Source organism: Amblyomma americanum, chromosome 6 (assembly GCF_052857255.1).
Source record: "Amblyomma americanum isolate KBUSLIRL-KWMA chromosome 6, ASM5285725v1, whole genome shotgun sequence".
In the NCBI taxonomy this organism is placed as follows: Eukaryota; Metazoa; Arthropoda; class Arachnida; order Ixodida; family Ixodidae; genus Amblyomma; species Amblyomma americanum.
Genome location: NC_135502.1, coordinates 145743671 through 145761462, shown reverse-complemented (window position 1 = coordinate 145761462; position 17792 = coordinate 145743671). Strand labels below are relative to the sequence as shown.

The following is a 17792-nucleotide window of genomic DNA, read 5'->3' as shown; positions in this document are numbered from 1 at the left end:
GCCCGGCACGGGCTGCCCATAGGGGCCCGACGTGGGTTATGTGCGGGATTTGCAACTCGGCATCAGGGGGGACCCTCAAGGGCTGCCCAGTTGGCTTACTGCATAGCCCCACAAGGCTCCGCGCTGGATCCCCTTGGGCAGGCCCGTGCCGGGCCTCCGTGGGCTAGCCCGTGCCGGGCCTCTGTGGGCTGGCCCGTGCCGGGCCTTTGTGGGCTGGCCCGTGTCGGGCCTCCGTGGGCTAGCCCGTACTGGGCACCCGTGGGCAAGCCCGTACTGGGCCCCTGTGGTTTAGCCGCTCTGGTCCCAGTGGGCTTCTTAGGTGATACCTTGCGGGAAGTCAACAAAGGTAACCCATATAAAACCAATAGCTGTATGCCTTTGGGCCCACCGACCCAATTAGACTTAAGGCCCACCTTGCCAACCCAGAGAGGCTTTCTTCACTTCATCAGTATTTTTTGTGTACATGTTACTACTGAAATTACAATGCAAGTAAGAATGCTTCTTATTTATTTATTTGTTTTTGCAAGACATTTTGGGCATTCTTGTATACAAAGCCCCAATTACTGGGGTGAAGGGTCCGCCCCTTCATCCGAACTTTTCGACCACCATCCCAGTCTCTCGCCCCCAGCACGAACGCAGCCACTCTGTTGTTGCCTTCCATGGTGGCTGTTGGGATTCTGCGCTGCATAGCAGATGTAAAAGTGAACAAATAAACACACACATCAAATTGATATTCAGTATGGTGGATAAAAATCACTTTCCAAAGTATTATAGTCACATCTTTCAGGAAATGCTTCAAAGCCGTATGCAATGCTACAATGTGCAATGCTTGAAATATCAGCAAATTTCGTTTGCTGTTAATATCCGTAACCATAATAAACATAAATATCCATAATAAGAATAACCGAAAGGTGCATGAGCCATTAAAGGAATATAGACACCTAAATTTATTGCGTGCTTTCTTCTGTCCAATGATGCGTTAGATAATAAAATACATGGATTACCAGGTGGTACTTGCCTACAACCCCGCTAAATAATTTATAATCGAATTTCTTCTCTCATGCTGTTTTGGTTTCATCGACCGAACGCCGACTGTCGTCAAGTTGATGTTTTGGTCACATGATGCAACTAGAAAAACTAATACAATCACTGATATGTAGCTTTAATTGACTACGACATTTAATCCAGCCTCTTCCAAGACCTGGAATGACAAAAATGACCTGTCGGCAATAATATAACCGATTTTTTATGCCTCATGTGAATTAAACACCATCTACATGTCACAGTCATCGTTCGACTGATGAAACCGAAACAGCGTCAAGAAATTAAATTGCAGAAAAACTGCACATTGCGCTAGTTGGTGTTGATCCATACAAAAGCGCAAACACACACGGACAATGTAAGAGACGAGACACACAAACCAGCGCTGAACTTACTACAGATTTTTTATTAGGAAGAAGCACGTCATATATACACACACGAAAAAACAGCGCACATGTGCGATGTCAACAAGACTCCTAGTGCTAGTAAAAGGCAAAAACCGCTTTAAAAGCATGTGTGTATCTGCAGAACCGCTACCCACTATGTAGCATATTGACTTCTCGAAGCGATAATGTAACAGATGATGTACTCACGCACCCATTACTTTTTCTGATAATATGAAACGCCTCAGCTACTTCTCTAGTGCGCTGGTCAGAATGAGCGAACAAGACATCAGTATCGTAAAAAAAATGGCGCACGTTTGCACGTGAAACAATGCTTAGCTAGGTTAGTTTCTTTCCTAAAGAATTAGCGTGCTCCATGAGCCGCACATTAACGCAGCGGCCAATTCGACCTATGTAGGTAAGGTCACAGGACTGAGGGATTTGATATGCTACGCCAGTCTTCTCTTCTACGCCATCTATTTTCATGATTTCTGTTGCAAGCATTTCTTCTGCGCCCTTCATGCTTTCTTTGAACTGCCGCCCCCACTCTCTAGCTTGTTATGTGCAGGGAACAGAACCTTTGCCCCATGCTTGCTTCCCACTCTTTTTAATCCGGTGCGATAGCATGTGGACATATGGCATAACCCACTACCTTTCTTCTCCCTTCTTCCGAACTCTTTTCCAGCCCTGAGGTACTTGCAAACGATTTCAGCTCATGGAGGACTGTCTGCACTTGAAACGAGAACTGAGTCCCAGAAACCAGCTTACCTACATCTGTCTATTTGGGCTAAGAGACAGGACATCATTTTATGATAAGATTTCTTTACTGCCATGCCTAAGCATCCCGTAACGATGCCACTTTTTGCAAGCTTTGAATGAAAGGACCTGTAATTCGAAAGGGACTTTTCATTTCTAGGGGAATACTGCCAACAGACATGGTTTGGTTCGAAAGAGAATTTTAATTAAGGAACTGCAGGACTCTTTCTTGAAGGACTTCATGTGTGAACCTCAGCTCCAACCAATTACATGCAAAACTATGAACATTTGACACAAATTCGGGATTCACGGACCTAGCCAACACCAGGTAATCATCCACATAACAGAAAATGCATATGCAATAACCGGCTAGATCAGTCTCAACTTTCATATCAACCCTGCTTAGATAAATGTTACTGAGAATGGGAGCTACCTTGGCACCTATGCACACACCCGATTTTTGCATATAAAGACGACCATCCCACTCAACAAAAGTGTTACTCAGGTAGTAAGATAAGAGTTAAAGAAAGAATCCCATTGTGATTCCACACTCATTTTGGAACACGCATTCATCGCTCTCATCCGTAATACAATGCTGAACATACTGGATTAGTTCAAAGTGTGGAAGAGAATAAAACAAATCAACCACATCTACACTAAAACCATCACATAGTGCCCGCCTCTGATTTCAGAGGAAATCCGCTACTGCCTCAGAATTACAGTGGACGCCCAATAAACGAAACTCGGTTAAATGAAACTTACGGATAAACAAAATTAAGCAGGGTTACTTGGTTGGTTTCGTATATCTGCAGCAGTAAAATTCTTCGGATAATTGGAACACCACTAACGTGTTACCCTCGGCTAAACGGCACAAAAGTTAAAAATTTGGAATCCTCCCGAGCGTATTTGTGCTCGCATATGTCAACCATGAACAAATTCTTCGCAGCCAACGCTATAGCCGGGACAAGCCAATCCAGTAAGTCGCTTGATAATCTTGTTTTTGTTGTCGTTCTGCGTTAGGCCTACGTGCGACCGGTGTTGTCGGTGCGTCGATGTGATGGAAAGCGTTAAGAAGCGGCCGCACAAAGCGCTCTTGCTTGAAAAGAAGTTACAAATTCTGCAGGAGCTTGAGCGAAGTTCCCTTTCAAGAACAGAAGTTGCGAAGAAGTTCGACATCCCGAAGTCGACGCTTTCGCAGATCATGAAAAACAAAGACGTCATTCAAGGAGCTGTCAAGTCTGGGACCTTCGCTTCCAACCGGATGCGTATGAGGACGACACCGTATGAAGAACTTGAAAAGGTTCTTTTTCTGTGGTTTAAGCGTGCGCGGAGTGCCAGTTTTCCCATAAGTGGACCAATTTTGGAGCAAAAGGCGCGGGAGATAGCCCTGCAAATGGGGTTGAGAATTCCTGCGTCAGCGACGGATGGCTTAGCAGATTTAAAAAGCGCCATGGTCTAGCCTTCAAAACCATCTCAGGAGAAAGTAATGCAGTGAATAGAGCAGTCTGCGCTGACTGGCAACGCGGACAGCTGCAGGAGATTTTAAACAGCTATGAGCCACGAGACGTATTCAACGTCGACGAGATGGGCCTCTTCTACAAGGAGCTTCCATCGAAGACTCGCCTACAGAGGCGAAGCCTGTACAGGTGGGAAGCGCAGCAAAGAGCGCATTACCGTGCTGGTGGGCGCCAATATGGCAGGCAATGAAAAGTTAAAGCTGCTGGTGGTAGGAAAATCGAGACACCCACGTTGCTTCAAGGGCATTTGAAATCTACCTATGGCCTACACTGCAAATGGGAGAGCGTGGGAGACAACAGCAATTTTCGAAAATTGGCTGCGGGAGGAGGACGCAAGGTTTACGAGACAGGGCAGGAAAGTTGTCTTCATCGTAGATAATTGCCCTGCCCATGGCCAGGTGGGAGGGCTGAAGTCCATCAGCCTTGAATTCCTCCCTGCCAATGCAACTGCTGTCATCCAACCAATGGACCAAGGAGTCATCCAGAACGTCAAGGTTCACTACCGCCGCCAACTGCTTCACCGCGTGCTGCTTTGTGCTGACAGTGGAAAGGATTATGTCATTGACTTGCTGTCTGCTATCCACATATTGGCCCGTGCCTAGGAACAAGTTCAGGCAACAACAGTGCAGAAGTGCTTCCACCATGCAGGCTTCGAAGCACACGATCCAATAGCCCATGAAGAGGCAGGTACTGCTGATGAAGAACCAGACACTATACTTAATCAAATAGTGCCCTCTGCCCCTTTCTCACGACAAGACTATGAGGACATAGATGCAAATGTATGCACCTGTCGCGAGGAAAGCATTGAAGAAATTATTGCAGAAGTGCAAGCCGAGGACCACTCTTCCTCCAGTGATGAGTGCGAGGACCCTGTGCCCAGTGCGGTGCCAGACAGCGCAGCTAGGAATGCAGTTGCACTTTTGCTACAGTACTTGGAACGTGAAGGGAGCGCAGAATTTTCGCAAAGCCTTTCAAATATGCACAGGTACTTTGTTAAAAAGCAACTGAAGAATGTAAAACAGACCACAACTGATTCCTTTTTTTCTTCACGCCCAGGTCAGTAAGGGCTGGTGCAGTGTAAATAAATATTTCTACATGAAATATGTGTGCTTTGCTTAAATGAAACTTCTGATAAATGGAACACTTTGAATCCCCTTCAAGTTCCGTTTAAGAGGAGTCCACTGTAGGTACGAGAAACGGATCCTTTACGCGAAGTGACGACAAATGTTTGCGAAGATAGATAGACACAAACAACTGCCAAGAATTGTGCTCAGATACGCTTGCCCGGAAACGAACTTTAAGCTTGTGCATCTTAGCACTAAAGAAAATTTCTAGCACCGATACTGATGTCTTGTTCGCTCATTCTGACCAGCCCACTAGAGAAGTAGCTGAGGCGTTTCATATTATCAGAAAAAGTAATGGGTGTGTGAGTACATCATCTGTTATATTATCGCTTCGAGAAGTCAATATGCCACATAGTGGGTAGCGGTTCTGCAGATACACACATGCTTTTAAAGCGGTTTTTGCCTTTTACTAGCACTAGGAGTCTTGTTGACATCGCACATGTGCGCTGTTTTTCCGTGTGTATATATATGACGTGCTTCTTCCTAATAAAAAAAAATCAGTTGTAAGATCAGTGCTGATTTGTGTGTCTCGTCTCTGGTCCGTGTGTGTTGGCACTTTTGTACCACCACTATGCAATTAAATAATAAATTATTTAGTGGTCGTACATGTATAGAATGTCTAACGCATGGTTTGAAAGAAAAAAACGCACAAGCAAAAATTTGGTACCTATAGTCCTTTATATTTGGATGGCTACTCAGTAATTGATAACAGAAGTGCTGAAAACCACACCAGGCAGATTGAAAGTAGCTTTTTCCTGCAATTAGATGGTGTGTTCACAAAGTGTCTATAACCTTCAGAAGATTCACATGTACTCACCAAAAATTGCTCTGTACAGCCGTAGGTTCTTAAATGCTTCTTTTTCGCCCCGCCTCATCAATGTGTACATAAGGGCCACAGGAGTCTTCACTAGTCTTCATAATAAGTTTTGTAGCCTCATCAGCTGGCTCACTCCCAATGAGTGCTAGCTTTTTGATCTGAAATAGATTATACAGATTATACAAAGTGAACTATGCCATGAAAACCAGACATTGAACCATTCATAAGACTCCCTCTTCGAGGAACCATGTGCAAGTCAACAAAAAATCAGAAGGATGTAGAACAGGATAATACAGAGGACTCAGAGACCTATGATCACAGTGGTGTGACTCAGCTTAATGATAACAGAATTCTCTGTTGTCTTCTAAATGCCCATCTTTGCATCATCATATTAACTTCCTTTTATGCACGACTCAATGGCATACACTTCCCAAACAATAAGACAAGGGGGAAAAAGTGAAGCCATTACTTTAAGGCCACCTTGAACCATGGCAAAATTGTAGTCTGGAGCTAAATGAGTGATGTAAGAACATAACCGTCAGCTGCCACTATGAACAGCAAGGCTAACGCTTGTGCTAATTTCTTGTAGTAGGCTAGATATTATATACAGCAAATTCTCTTTCAAATACACTTGTACAAAATGAAGCTTTCAGGTCTACAAATCCAAATGCAACATGAGGCAATTTCGAAGTCCCAACTTAATCTGAAGTGGACTCACCATATGTAGAGGGCTCAAATTAACCTACAGCTGAACAAAACACTATGCATCAAAATTATATTGAAAGGAATCAATACGTTGCCAGTAGTTCATAGGCACAATTGAAAGAAATGCCATATACCCAGTAGAAAAAAAACACCCGCCCGTTTCTGGTGTTTACACCAAACTGGCTTTTTTAGACACGGGTTCTGGTGTGACCGTGTCTGGTGTTCCGACCAGACCAGGATTTTCAGACACGGGTCCTGATGTGGCGTAGTGTGGTGTGCTTTAGTGTGTTCTGGTCTGGTTTTCTGTGCTGTGACCCGGTTGTCTAATACCGGCTCTGGTGTGGTTTCGTTTGGTGTTTCCTGGTGTGGTCGATGTACCATTCGATTTGGTGTGGTTGGTATACCGTAGAATGTCTTGATTGAGATGCTGTGAGTTTGGACATACTATCGTGAGAAAAATTAAGAGATCCCAGCGAATGCATGCCAAATGGTGTAAAACCGCAAGCACTCCTGATGTAGAGTCAGGTGCACTAACATCCATCAATCTCGCTGCGCCGGCCTTGATGGCACGAGCATTTCATCAGATGGCACCTGCACGCAGTTAGGCATAGTATGGCACACACTCGCAGCGTCATAATTTTCCACATGATTGTACACTGGAGCATCATTTCTGTTCTTGCCGAAGAGCAAGCACGTATCCTAAAGAAAGAAAAAATGCTCACATTTGCACAAAAGCGTCCTTAGCTTCATTGGTAGACAAAATTGGCAGTATAGTCAAGATGGAGGCCCCAAGCATCATAGCATGCGTCTTTTCTGGCAAAGTCGAATAGGTTGAATTTCCCTGATAGCAGCTTGACTCCAGCTGTGCAGCCACAATGCCTGAAGAACAACAGAACAAAATCACGAATTTGTGTGAAATACACTATAATAATCACGGTGCAAAGACAACCAGCAAATACTGCTATTAAATTTAGCTCAGTGGTGCAATTATACAGTACACATTCAATACGACTCGCAATGCCTCTACAGTAAATCAACTGACTTCTGCTTTATAGTAAATCAATGCTACTCACATAAAGCAGCCCACTTGCATTAATTTGCTTGAAATCAGTATCTGGATGAGCAAGTATTTCACACTTTCATTCACACAGTACAATGATGAACATGGACAAGGGAAAAGACACCGAAAAACACTTTGAGGTCCCTCCTCCCTTGCCCCTGTTCATCATCATGCTGTGTGAATGAAAGTGTGAATTATTGCGTTGTGTTTTTCTTTTGTATTCATAGCTAACTGCATATATTTACAATGCAGTTGGGTACGCCTGCATCATAATCTGAATTCGTCATGTTTTGGCATTGCAGCTGATATTGAGCATGACAGTCCTTCCAACACAGTCAGGCTTTCTGAGACAATCAACAGCACTCTAGCATCTTCGGTAATTTGATTCATTACCAGGCTCAGAGATACTAATACTTGGTAGCCTAGAGAAATAAATTGATATGGAAATTCTACTGCTGCAGAAAACAAAAATAAGAGAAATTAAGGAATTACAGCAATGATTACAAGATGCCCATAAAGATGGGCACAAAAAGGAGACAAGATATAGTTCGACTAAAAAAAATATCTGATGCGAGTATATTTCAGGGTGACAAAATCCATGTATTGAGACTTTATGCGCACAGGGTGCAGAACTGTAAAGCACTGCATGGCTGGCTGCATCTATTTAGAAGACCATTCCTCTTAATTTCTTCCAAAAAAGTGGCAGCAAATCATAAAAAGCCGACTGCGCAAATTTATTTTCAGCTGAATGCTACATACAAAATGACAAGGGTGGAATGTTAATGATTCGAAAGGAAATCTTAAACAAGATGCGATGAACTCTGGCACTGGTAAAACCCCAACAGAAGCGCAAAAAAAAGCTGCCAGATTATTTTTCCTGCTGAATGTATTAAAACCAAAGCTGCCTGAGCGCACGAGTTTTGTTTAGGTATAGCTTGCTATGCACATCCTGAGCCTCTGGTGCAGTTGACTGCAGAGTACCTGCAGACACTTGCACACATACAAAACCCACACTAGATTCTGCGTACTGTGCATTGCCCACTATAGTGCCTAGCACGCCCTGTCTTCCAGTGAGATGCACTTCTTTTGGTGCATCCAAGCATTAAGGTTCCAGTTATAAAAAATGTCTGAGTTGATTATGAGTTAAGTGAATAAGCTTAACAAGTTGACTGGTTCTAAGCAGGCAGATCACTTGCAAGATCCGCTTCTCACAGCAAGGCAGAAAACAATAATGGCTTCAGGACACTGTAGTGCAGGGCTCCAAATTAGTTTAGACCAAGTGGGGTTCGTTAAGCTTCGCTGACATTGTATGGCAGACCGGCACCTTTTCCAAAGTAGCAATGTTTACTGCCACACATATACGTAACTCACTAGTCGCATGATTCCTCCGAACATGTATGCAACAAAATATTGCAACCACTTCGAGCCATCTCTACAGGCCCCGCTGGGCCGTCCCTGCTAAGTGTGAAAAAAAGTGGCTAAGATAGGCTTTGTCATATTCAATGCTACAAACTATTTTTACAAAGCATGCAGCAAAGCTAGCAAAAGAGTGCTCAAGCACACCTATGCTCGAGTAAAAAGTAGCCAAAATCTTTTTACATGTAAAATGAAGTAGCTGAAGTTAGAACATGACTTGTAAAACTGTATGCATAACAGCTAGACAAGAGAGCAGAGAAGGTAAGGGCAAACAGGGGTTCATTATGGGCTACATGATGGACTCTAACAGTCACTTCCATCATGGCATCTGACAGTTAAACAATAGGCCAGCTAGCATTCAATTCAAGCTTATTTTCATGCAAAATGCTTTCAGTGATGGCTACAAGTTATAACATACAAACTTTCGTTGTTAAGTAGAGGCAACCAGAGGATTCATGATGGCAAATGTGGCGGCACCCACGTATGCCTATACTGAATCAGCATCACTTAGGCCTCAGTAGCTAAAATCCAAGCTTCAGGGCAAATGACTGCTAAGTACCGTTCATCTTCTGTTTCCATGGCATGAGAAGTGCATATTCACTAAAAGTTGTTCATTATGAGTAATTTCACTGATTATGCACTGCCGCACTGAACATAGAGCCTAGGCTTTTAAGCTGCTTTTATCCTCACACGAGCTAACTGAACCCATCAATTAACCTCCTGTAAATAAACTTTCACATGAAGACATCTACAATTATTTGATCACGTCTTGTATGTCTGGCATTATCCTTTGTTTGGTGCTTTCATATTATAAACCACTAACAAACCTGAGTCGTAATTCTCACATACACTGATGGAGTGAGTATATGCCCCTGAGATAAATCCAGCTACAGCTAGCAATTACCTCTCAGTGCATCCATTTTTCACAGTACAGCGCACAAAAATACACGAACGAAGAGGATAGACACCACGGACACCGGACATAATTTTTGTGCGCTGGAATGATGTCTCATAATTCTTCCCAGAACCGACTATCCCAGCCCTCTATTCTGAGCCTTGTGGAGAACCTTTTCCTTGCCTTCCGCTGTCACCTCCTGAGCACTTGCCACCGGAACTGCATAGTACAACTGCTTCTGTTGACCAGATGGGAATGGCAGTTCTCTTGTGAAATACTGTATCCATTGGGATTCCCTTCACGGTGTCATACATTGCCTTCTCTACCTTGAATTCAGATGCACCTAAAGGAAAAAGAACACGCATATAAAAATTCTTAGCCATATTTGCAGCCAGGAATATGATAATAATTGTATTTGTATGCTTCACAGCAACAACAGCAGTATGCTTTAACGCCTGTTGAAACAAGAAAGTAGAAACCATTTCGTTTATTACCAACACAAGACTTGCACCTTGATGTTGATGGTGTCATGCAATAGTGGTGAGTTCTGATAGGAGTGTGAAGTACAAAAGGCAACTGCTTGCTTCGAATTTTAGAACATGCAACTTTAACTGCACAATTATTGAAAAGGAATTGACGTCATCCTTGAAAATCGCAGATTAGTGTGTGTGGTAGCAAATACTGAAAATAAAAATAGTAGGAGCACTGCCAGTGTTTAAATCAACACGCAGTGACTGGTTTGGTTTATATGGGTTTAACGTCCCAAAGCGACTCAGGCTATGAGAGACACCGTAATGGGCTCCAGAAGTATCGACCACCTGGGGTTCTTTAGAGTGCTCTGACACCGCACAGTACACGGGCCTCAAGAATTTCGCCTTCATCGAAATTTGACCGCTGCGGCCGGGATTGAATTCGCGTCTTTCGGGCCAGCAGCCGAGTGCCATAACCACTCAGCCACCGCGGCGGCTTCGCAGTGACTGCTAAGAGCAATTTTCTAATTGCAGTTCTTGCCCATGCCCTTGTCAAGCAAGGCACTAATGCCGGTTGACCTGCAGTAAATCTAATGTATCCTCAACATGCTGCCTAGTTAGCAAAGTTCTTGTAGTCAAAATTGAACGAAACATTACTTATTTTTTCAGCTAGAAGCGCATGAACTATTGAGTCCAAGGCAAACAACTTAGTGCCTTAGAATAGTGTTCAACGAGGGGCCCACACGCAGACACTTGACTTGCCACTGTTTCCTTATACAAAGTAATACAGGAGTGCATGGCCTGTGCTGTTCATGGTAAGAAATACAAAATATAAATAGAAACAAAACTGAAGTGCAAAGAAAAATTAGAGACAAGTTCTGTCATTACACCTTATGTGACACTAGAGAGTACATATTCATAAAGAAGTAGTAAAATGGTCATTTTGAAATTTTGCACAATCATGAAATTGTCATGGGCACAGTCATTATGCCTTTTCTTCACACAAAAGGTTTCCAGCGGCTCCAGTGCACTTCAGTTTCTTTTTAGTACAGTGCCTTTAAAAGACAGAAATTGGTCAAGGGCCACAAAATGGTAATAACTGTGTATCACCATTTTCATATCTATGCTTCATTACTTTTTAACACAACCTCCAATATGACCCACATGATTTGCTGCAGGAGCAGGATTCCAGTGTGCACCACTCACATTCAATGAAGGACCTGGCTGCCTTTTCCAAGTGTTATACTAATTTTCACAATGAAAGTGCCGTTGAGCGAGTTTGACAGCAAGCAAAAACATGATTTGAACCTAATAGCATAAGGAAATTTTAAAGTGGTCCGTAACATTATGCTTGTAACAAGACAACTTCAGGTGTAAATACTCATCAAAGTTGCCATCAGATCTCAGCTTTGGTGTGCTCATAAAGGGAAGGTGGGGTGCTTAGTTATAATGACCAATTGTCACGGCTGGTACATTGTGCTACCTACTTCAATGATGAAGGATGTGACAAACTATCCTCCAAAATCTGACAACTGGCATAAAGGCTGAAAAGCAAACGAAAATGAAGGACCACTAAGACCTGAAATTATTTCCTACTTGAACAGTTATGCACATCATAAAGAAAGCTGACAAACGGCACGAAGTTATACTGGTATTTTGGTCTCAGATGCTCGCTCATTTGAGCCTCAGTATCCTAACTAAAGCAATAAAAAAGACATGACTGTTGAAGGCATCATAAGCTCCTGTAAAGCTCATCAGCAGTGAGAAAAACAAATTCTAACCTTCATAATAATATAAAAGCCAACCAATGAGGCCACTCTGTCAGTCACCAACTAAGAGACAATGTACAAGCTATACACTGTAAATGCACAAACTCTACATGAGAGCAAAGCATGCCCTGCACTTGTGAAACAAATTTGTGTCAATGTAAGATTCTTGGCAACAGTAGGCATCACCATTAATGGCATGTGCTAAAAAGGAAGAGGGCACCTTAATGATGTTGTACAATTTAGAATTCAGCCTTTCAGTAAACTATATTTTGTCTAGTACCATGAGCACCGTCGGAGGAGAAGGCAAAAATGAAAGGAAAGCGGCCAGCTGTCATGAGGCCTGCCACAAAAAAAACACTGAACTGAAGCGGTGCACAAACAAAAAAGAAGGAATGCACTATGCGATTACAGAACACAAAATAACACAGGAAAACAGGGCCCAACCAATGAATGAAAAGAGAACAACAAAAAGAAGGTAAGCAGTATTGAACACTGCTGCCTCTGCAAATTGAGAGCAGTGAAATAGAAAACACCTAAAAAATAAGTTTCAAGGACTATAAAAATGCAACTTTGGTCACATATTTTTTTAAACGCTGCATTAGACATTAGAATACACGAATCCCCAAATGGTATTTGCCTATCATTAAATAATTTATAATTCCATTTCCTTCTCTGATGTTGTTTAGGCTTGATCAGCCAAATGATGGCTGTGATGCCTAGTTGGCCTTTAGGTCTGCTGAGGCATGGAAAAGGCTACAATATAAATGTTGATATGAAGTTCTAATTCACTACAACACCTAAAACAGCCTGTTTCAAAAGCTGGAATGACAACAAATGCCATAGCAGCAGTTATATTACCAGTTTTCTTGCTTTTGCCATGACCTGAAAACCAACTACACGTCGCAGCCATCGTTCGGTTGATAATACTGAAACAACAAAGAGAAAGACAATTATAAATTATTTACCAGTCATATAGCAAATATCACGGGGCGGTACATGTACAGGTGCGGACAGAAGTAAACAGAGCGTGCCACACAAGAACTGCGTGTCAGCGCCGCCTAGCCAAACCAGACGAGAGCTGGAAATCGCCACGCGCATGTGCAGGCCCGCTTCCGGCGCGACCCTCTCAATGCTCCGCTTGCCTCGCATTCGTCCGGCGTCTGTGTCGTGCTGATGATGATCATGATTGGATGGTCGTGCTCTGTGTAGCTAGCGAACATTTCGGAAAACAAAGACCGCTGTCTTGATAAGGCAAATTGCGCGGGGACAGCTCTACCATTAAGCCGCTTCGTTTGAGACAGCTGGAGGCATGTTTACGCCGCAAACAACCCGCATGTTTCGAACTTTTGCTGCCGCTGGGACTCTGCTGCGTCTCACTCGCAAGCAAACGCGCTCGAAACACTCGGCATACTGCCGCAGTTTTGTGTTAATTTTCTACAGTTATCACTGATGATTCGCCTTGTTCCTACCAGGCGCTGACGCAGCGCTAGTGTATGCACCCTGCCTGTCTCCCCCGAAAAAAACTGCCCCTATAATGGATCCTGCTCTTATCACCACTGAGACAGTGCGCTGCGTATCGCGCTGTCATGTGCGAAGCAGAGCTCATGGTAATCACTTTGCATGCACCTTTGGATCTTAGGATGACTACAAGCACCCGCTGTCTCACCCACATGAATGCCGCGGCAGCAGTGCGTCACTGTTGCGTGCCCCGCGTGCGAAATTCGGCATGTAAGTATCCGTGATCGCCCACTAATCAGAGTATGAGCCACGACAGAACCCAGCAAGTGATCCAAACTCTTCTGTACGAGCTGTATTACTTCACAGCTACCGTTTACATATAGACATTGGTCTGTTTGAGAATATAGGTGTGAACACCCAACAGCTGCATCCAGCACATTTGGAAGCAGTCACTATCCTTGAGACGCTGGATCGCGCTGCAAAAAGCGCCAAGAGCGGCGGTTTCATTTCCTTTTAAGCTGACCTCCTAGGCGAGGTTCCAATGCAGGAGCACTGTGGTGCAGTACAGACACACAGGGCGCATGCTTTGCCGCTCCGTCGGTTCCTCGTAGGAGCAAGCCGAAAATGAACGGTAACTGTATAAAAGATCCCGAAACTGCGGTGGTGGATCGAGTGCTTTTGAGTTTATTTGGTCTATAGCGAGATGGAAATGAATCCCAGAAGCAACTAAAGTTCGAAGGACGCGCGCTATTTGCAATGGAAACGCGCCACAGCTGTCACAGATGAAACGACATAATGATAGCGTTGCCCCCGCGGGATTTTTGGCTTCAAGGCAGCGGTCTGTGCGCTCCGAAATGCCCGCTCGCTACTAAGGGCGCAACCATCTGATCATAACCATCATCAGCGTGACCCTGACTATGGCCGAATGAGAGGCGAGCGGAGCAATGAGAGTTGCGCTGGTAGGGGGCCTGCATATGCGTGTTGCGATTTTGAGCTTACGTGTGGTTTTGCTAGGCGGCGCTGAAAAGCAGTTCTTTCTTGTGCGGCGCGCTTCGTTTACTTCTGTCCGCACCTGCACATTAATGTCTAAGGCACTTGAAAAAAGACGCAAGCAAACATCTGGTGTCCATAGTATATGCAGTTTCGTTCAAGCTTTGTTGAACTATGATATCAGGTAGCATGCCGAAAGGCTTAATCAAACAGGTCACTACAAGCTCCTAATTTCCTGTAAGTGTAACAGAGCAAGTATATTCACTGAACTTGCACAGTGTCATCACCAAGCAAGTGAAATGGCAAAAAAAAAATCAGAACTGACCAAGATAATCACAGAGGTAACAATTTATGGTGAACATTCACCTTTTTTCATTTAGCACTTTTAGCTTTTTTGTGCACAGGCTATAATTCAACAGACCTTGAAGTAGTTTGCAGTAGACGGTGCTTATTTTCCACTCAGATCTAGAAGCAGTAAAAATATTGCAACTACAGTGAAAAGTTCATTTAACAGTACCTCTTGCTGGACTAGTTGGTGTAACATTGTGTAACAAAAGTAAAAACAGCGCTAATGTTTACATAAACAACACAGAAAGAACAGACAGGACGGGCGCTGTCCTGTCTGTTCTTTCTGTGTGGTTTGTGTAAAAATTAGCGCTGTTTTTACTTTCGTTATACAGTGAGAGGCCACAGATGAGAAGCTGCCAAGCTTCAAGTCCAATTAATGTTTCTCATCTTTGAGGTGCATTCATAGCTGCACTATATAACACCATTCATATTCTTTTCATCAAGTGAAATAAAACGTATTTGCTGGACCAGTCTCTGAGGAGTGCCATCTGACACCGGCATTACTGCAGAAGCTTGACATGGTTATCCTTCTACTATCAGTGTCTATGAGGAGTGCCATGGGAGATGGATACTAGAGGAAAAAAGAATAAAAGCATTGTTCTCATGCTGTAATATCACCTTAGAATGCTGCCCTGTAGCCCATTACTTCATATTGGCATTTCTTAAAGCCTGGCTGCATTGAAGGGGGTCTCTAGTGACTCGAGAACGGGTGGGGAGGGAACTAGAGGGAGAGAGAGAAAGCGGCTGAGCTGAGGCTATGCCATTGTGCTCGCTGTTGCTTTGTAGCCTTGGAGTTGAGCAGCCAGCTCTGGACTCAATCGTGGTATGAGGGTGCGGGTTTCCCTTTTTCTTCCACCCTGTGTGTTGTGCTGTCAACGTTGCATTTTTTGCGTCTTGGCTATAAGAAAACGTGTTAATGATTCTTGCTAAAAATCACCACGAAATTTTAGAAATGACAGGAGAAATGTTCCAACCACCACTAACAAGAAAAAGAAAATTGGTTGATTGCTTCGGATTCATACGCTCCTTATAAGCATTCTAGTACAGGAAGTCTCAGATTCCTCGCTAGTTCTGTAAGGGTTCCGAGGCCAGCCGAGACACCCCTGTATATAAGCACTGCTTCTTTCTGAGCATGAAACTGGCACTATCTGATGATGACCTATTGAGAAGAGACACACACGTTATTTTGAATAGGGGAATGCCAATACATGCCATCAACGTTCTGGTCCAAAGCAGACATTGCAACACACTGATCTCAATGCAGAGGTGAAAAAAAACAGATCTGAGAAAACTCGACACATACTTGTGCTCTGCAATGTATGCTGAACAGGCACAGACAAGAACAGCCCCAAATCTCGACAGTGGAGACATATTCTCCGATGAAGCTCTTTTCAGACCTCTTCATTACTGAAGAGAAGGCACTTCACCTGCATAACATAATTTTCAGCTGTGTATTTTGCACCCACAATGCCTGGCACTTCCTGATAATTTTTTGTATTGCTGGCATTTCACACAACCACAAGAAAATGTTTAAACAGCCAAACTTCAAATACATAACGCCACTTGCCCACACTAGTTTTTATGATCAGCTCTGTACTACTTAGGTTATTCAAAACAACTTAATTTGAAAGGGTTACAAAGCGCTCTTTTTCTATGGCTACTTCTTCGTCATCATTTAGCAATGACTTTTATTCACGGCCGCCAGCAACTAAAAGAACTTTACAGCTGCAGGCAACGGTACCAATGCTACAAAAGTGATCGAGCAGGCAGCTACCTGTTGTGGTATCGCAGTGACACGTCGCTTCAATTCACTCAGTCGCTTGCATGCCTTGACGCGTCACACCCCTCCCACTCTGAGCTTGACAGCTCGTGTAATCGGCTCGTAGAGGTGTGTTCTAACCTTAAGACGCCACATCAGATTACTATAAAGACGCACATACGCGTAGCGAATAACAGAACGCTAAACAGACCGAGCGGCGCACGCTATCGGCAGTTCGCAACGGGCCGATACTGGCGTCAAAAACACGCGTGCAGGCAGTGCACGATCACGCCCCACGTCGAATAATGAACAGGAAGTCGGGCAACCACCTTAACGAAAGCCCAAAACATAGTCACGCGCCTTGCTGGGCGGTATACAATTGCCACATTTACATTTAGGACTCCTACGCGCGCCTGCCATTCAGCAAACGCATCTATGCATACACCTCGGCGCTCGCGTCGCAACGCATACACTGTGAACACTGACGGACCAGCAGTTTGATGATTCGATGTGGAATGCACTTTGCTGCCGCGGAAACAACCAGTGACTCACGCGCAATGCCGAAGGGAAACGAACAGGACAGAGCTGACGAGCCTCGTCCCTTCCGCTCCTTCTCGCCTTTGCGCTCGCTCGTTTATTTTCGCGGTCACAAATTGCACGCACTCTTGCGCTACAATATGGGTCTCACCTGGAAACGAAGATTCTACGAATTCCAGTAGCCGCTTTCTTCTCTTGCTTTGCGGCTGCTATGGTTGAAGTCGAACGTGTTGTGGAAACGAGGACTCGACGCATTCCAGTAACTGCTTTCTTCTCTTGCTTCGCGGTTGCTACGGTTGAAGCCGAACGTGTTGTCAATATGAAACGGCTCCATGCTTCTCGGCGTGGTCACTTTTCACAAAGTACGCGAACGGCTGCATTGCTGACACGCGGCGCAAGCTACTATAAGCAAAAAATCCAAACGGAAGTTTGAAGGAACGATTTTGAAATCAGACACAAACAGCACACGAACAGCAGCAGCACGGAGCACGGCACGGCGCGGCGTAAGGCCTAGCCGGATATCACTCTGGAAATGCACCGAGGGAGAGGAGGGGAAGAGGGTGTGCTGCGTCCTGCCACGTGACCTGGCAGCAGTGCGCTGGATTTGAACGGCGTTGGGAAGCACGCTAGGCGCTGGCGCGTGGCTATTTGCGTGGCGTCATGGTAAATATATACTGCAAACTGTTACAAAATTGCAGCTAGACTAAGGCGCTCCGCGCCTCCGTGCATCATTGCCGTGCAGTTTTC

The 17792-nt window shown here is 44.3% G+C and overlaps 1 protein-coding gene across 1 annotated transcript; it reads right to left on the bottom strand.

Moving 5' to 3' along the window:
• Positions 1-494: 494 nt before the first annotated feature.
• On the bottom strand, positions 495-17578 carry LOC144094130 (uncharacterized). Its single transcript, XM_077628050.1, has 7 exons — positions 17197-17578; positions 16053-16176; positions 12812-12879; positions 9887-10057; positions 7066-7222; positions 5639-5796; positions 495-682 (listed from the first exon to the last, which is right to left on the bottom strand). Exons 2-6 carry the CDS (start codon positions 16118-16120, stop codon positions 5784-5786), a joined length of 477 nt encoding a protein of 158 aa, XP_077484176.1. The 5' UTR covers positions 16121-16176; positions 17197-17578; the 3' UTR covers positions 495-682; positions 5639-5783.
• Positions 17579-17792: the final 214 nt, after the last annotated feature.

Excerpts from the sequence above, each read along its gene's own strand:
- LOC144094130 (XM_077628050.1), bottom strand. The coding sequence starts at position 16,120 with ATGTCTCCACTGTCGAGATTTGGGGCTGTTCTTGTCTGTGCCTGTTCA. Across the intron at positions 12,880-16,052 it reads GCATACATTGCAGAGCACAA|TATTATCAACCGAACGATGG; the intron begins GTATGTGTCGAG and ends TTGTTGTTTCAG. Across the intron at positions 10,058-12,811 it reads TGGCAAAAGCAAGAAAACTG|GTGCATCTGAATTCAAGGTA; the intron begins GTAATATAACTG and ends TTTTTCCTTTAG.